Below are 3,544 nucleotides of genomic sequence, written 5' to 3' on the forward strand. Positions count from 1 at the left end.
CGGGTCGCGGGTTGGGTCGGGTCAACCCGGCAACCCGGCCGGGTCGGGTCCGGGTTGAAATGTCCGACCCGTTTGTAAAAACGGGTCGGGTTCGGGTTGACCCGTTTAAATACGGGTCGGGTCGGGTTCGACCCGAACCCGGCGGGTTGACCCGAATTGACACCCCTACCTCCAATGGTTATGTTATAAGTCATCTTGGTATGTCAGCCCTTTTCCATCTAGAAAACTCCATACCTGATCAAGTGAGGACATAACCTTCAGCAAACCTTCACCTGGTCTAGTTGAGATATCTAACATGAGATTCTACATGGTTGTTAATAAGACTCTTTGAATGACATGGCCTTAAGTCTTCAATCATCAAATCTAGTCTACCAGGTTGACCAAGAAGATGACATCATCAGATCTCTTCATCTAGTTGACCATTTATCCCCATCAATTCCCCCACCTATAAACTTAACTACTAATCACAATCTAAAGTGCACATGATGTTCTTAGCAAGAGCGCTCTCATGCATTAGGCTTTTAATGTAATTACTTATCTGAGTTTGCACTCGTAGGAAACCTCAACCCAAGATCTCTTAAATAAATCTCGGTTAGTCCCATTTAACTGACCAGGGGAAATCTCTGAGAGGCAAACCCTAATATATCTTCTAAACTGACGTTTCCCTGAATCTAACCTGAAGCTCCTAGAAGAGGATCCAGACAGGATCACTTGAGCTCATAAGCATTTTTCAAGTCTACACTTAAATATTACACTAAATCATAATCTGAGACGATAATGTCATGTAAGCCTCAGACATGGATTGAGAAAGACCTCCATATGTGCAGTCGCAAGAATATATCTGAAAAACAAAGTTACAAATCTCAAGTTAATTAATGTTTCACAAGGATCAATGTGTTGGCATGCTCCACCAGATCTTTTATTTGATCTAATAGAAGTGTTCTAGAAAATCTCACAAAATTAATGTTGAGACACATTTTAACAAACAATTAAACACAAAAAAATCATATAAATAATCAAAATTAGCTTAAATAATTTAAAGTTCTTTTGATGCATACCTTATACTACATCTATAAGCTAATGAACTTCTTAAGAGTAACCAAAATTCTGGAGTGAGAAACTAGAAGGGTGTGACTTCACAGCCGGTAAAAGAATAGGATTAGAGTACTACCATGGAAGAAAGCGCATCATAATGTCACCATCTCCAGTTGCACCACAGGCACCCACTTCGTCATCAGCATATGCAGAAGATCCTGCAATCGGTCCATCACCCACCCTAAATGCAAAAACCTTCCATTACTTTACCAGTTTACTGAATAAGCACATTCAGGCAGACATTACGTCCCAAAACACATTCAAATTTGCAAACATGTTAAATCTTTTTGTTGTAAAATAAAAGAGCAAATTGTGCGTATGCACTTTCAAAACAATTCTAAAAGTCTTAATGAAGCAGAGTTTAAGGTCTCCTCAATATAGTGCCATTATTGAATTACCTGGCAGCAGATGCAAATTCTCACACAATGGTTACAAAACCGGAAGGGAATTTACCTGCCAGGAATTTTGAATGTAGCGCCATTAGTTGATGTTCCAACTGCTATTCTTCCAGCCTGAACATAACCAAGAAAGGCATGAAGACAGATAACAACTTTGTCAAACAGGGCACTTGTTCAGATCTAGTGAATACATACTTTATCTATCACAGCCATGGATATCGTGTCATGGTAATGATTGCTGACAGGGATAGAATTTGCTTTAGAGGCTACAAACTTGTTGTCTTCAGGCCAATCTTTCCCTAAGTCACCTTCTGCAGGGGATGCAAGGGACTTCGCAGCTGAAGTTGAAGCAGCATCGCTGAAAGAGTAAGGGCCACAGCTATTCGTAGGAATGACATTTTTTCGAAAGTTTGGTTGGCAAGAGTTCCTCTTCCACCTAATCCACTTCTCAAGAGACTCAGGTGAGCTCAAATTTGAAGGCCCAAGTAGACCCATAGAAATCGCAAAAATTGAGGCCTTCTCTCCAACAATCAAAGTATGCTCTGTGTGCTCCATAACTAATTTAGCAGCTTTTATGCCATCCTTGACAAATCTCATAGCAGCCACAGCTCCGACCTCCATTGTTGACTACAGGTATCCTTAGCAAACAAGTGATGATCAACATCTTTGATGTATGTGAAAACAAGCAACTTTCATTTCTTTCTTCCAAGTACTCAAATAATTAAGAAGGCCATCAAGTTACCCCATTCATAACAAGAGCATCTAATGTAGTTTCTCCATTTTCATCAGGACTTCCACCAGGTCCAACTAAATAGAAGTATAAAAGAAATACTAAATAGTCACAGGAAAATAAACAAAAATCGTCTCATAAATAAGGTATAGCATTATATTATAGTGCTTTAGACAGGCATGGCAGTAAAAGATGGGAGGCTTTAAGCAAACTGCAAAATATACTACTTCAAATACCCAACATTTCAAGAACACAGAGCCACTTTGAGACGAAATAGCGAGTATAAACTACAAAATACCAGCATGAGCTCGAAAGTGCATAGTAAAATAAAAAGTTGGCGGGGCATCCAAATAAGGAGATTGGTTTAATCATAATTAAAATAAAAAAGTATAAGATTATTCCATCATAGATTGTTCTAGCTAGGAAACAATAAGGTTTTCAAATTCAATATAACAATGACTGTTCTAGAGAAAAACCTTGGCAAGGTTTATGCGCAACTCAAAAGTCACAAACCTGATACCCTAATCTATGCTGGCCCACTATTTTGTATAGATATACCTTGTAAGACAAACTTTGATAAAGTTCTAATAGTCATAAGGAATCAAGGTAGCAACCTTAATGTAGATATTCAATATTAGATAGCCCATTGTAAAGTTTTAAATGTTAATAATAACTTTTCAGGGAAGGTGATGAGGCTACGAATTGCATATCATCTTTCCAGACAATTAACTTCGAATGCTAGGAATTCATCAGATGCGCAAATATCTCAAGAGTTCGATCAAGCTAAGTCCACCAAATTTGAGCTTATGATGAACTCGCTATATTCAAGGAAACTTGTCCAAGTCGACAACTTTCCTCGGCCAGGTTCACTACTTCCAGCTAAGTTGGCAAATTTTTCTAGCCAAAGAAGCGATTTCTTCAAGCCAAGGGAGTGACTTTCTCTAGCTAAGTTGGTGACTTCTCCTACCCAAGTAGACGAATCCCTCAGTCAAGATGGAAGCAGGGGCGGAACCAGCTTCAATTTTGAGGGGGGCAAATACAGCACAAAAATAATATTATATATCTATATATTACGAAAAAATTTAAAAAAAAATTAAGAAAAATTAAAAAAAGATGTAATTAAACTGTCATAAAAATCATGAAAGAGAATATTAGAATTAAATGTGAAGAAATATATAGATATTTTAGGGCAAGTTAGGACAAAAAAAAATTTTAGGGGGGGCAAAAATAATTTTTTAGGAGGGGCAAAAAAAATTTTTCTCTCCTATAATTTTTTTTTTTTTTTACTCTTAAAACAAAAAAAAATTTTTTTAGGGGGGGG

At 37.6% G+C, this 3,544-nt stretch overlaps 1 protein-coding gene across 2 annotated transcripts in view; it reads right to left on the reverse strand.

The window, feature by feature from the left end:
• The window catches only part of LOC110111178 (probable isoaspartyl peptidase/L-asparaginase 3), a 25,218-nt gene that overhangs the window by 11,601 nt on the left and 10,073 nt on the right, over positions 1-3,544 (reverse strand). The window contains exons 3-6 of one of the 2 annotated variants that reach the window (XM_020842937.2): positions 2,236-2,300; positions 1,689-2,120; positions 1,549-1,607; positions 1,172-1,276 (exon numbers count right to left, since the gene is read on the reverse strand). In XM_020842937.2, coding sequence (XP_020698596.2) covers positions 1,172-1,276; positions 1,549-1,607; positions 1,689-2,120; positions 2,236-2,300 — 661 coding nt within the window. Of the gene's footprint in view, positions 1-1,171; positions 1,277-1,548; positions 1,608-1,688; positions 2,132-2,235; positions 2,301-3,544 lie in introns of both variants that reach the window. The other variant, XM_020842938.2, reaches the window with a different exon arrangement.

This window comes from Dendrobium catenatum, unplaced genomic scaffold (assembly GCF_001605985.2).
Source record: "Dendrobium catenatum unplaced genomic scaffold, ASM160598v2 fragScaff_scaffold_1557, whole genome shotgun sequence".
Lineage (NCBI taxonomy): Eukaryota > Viridiplantae > Streptophyta > Magnoliopsida > Asparagales > Orchidaceae > Dendrobium > Dendrobium catenatum.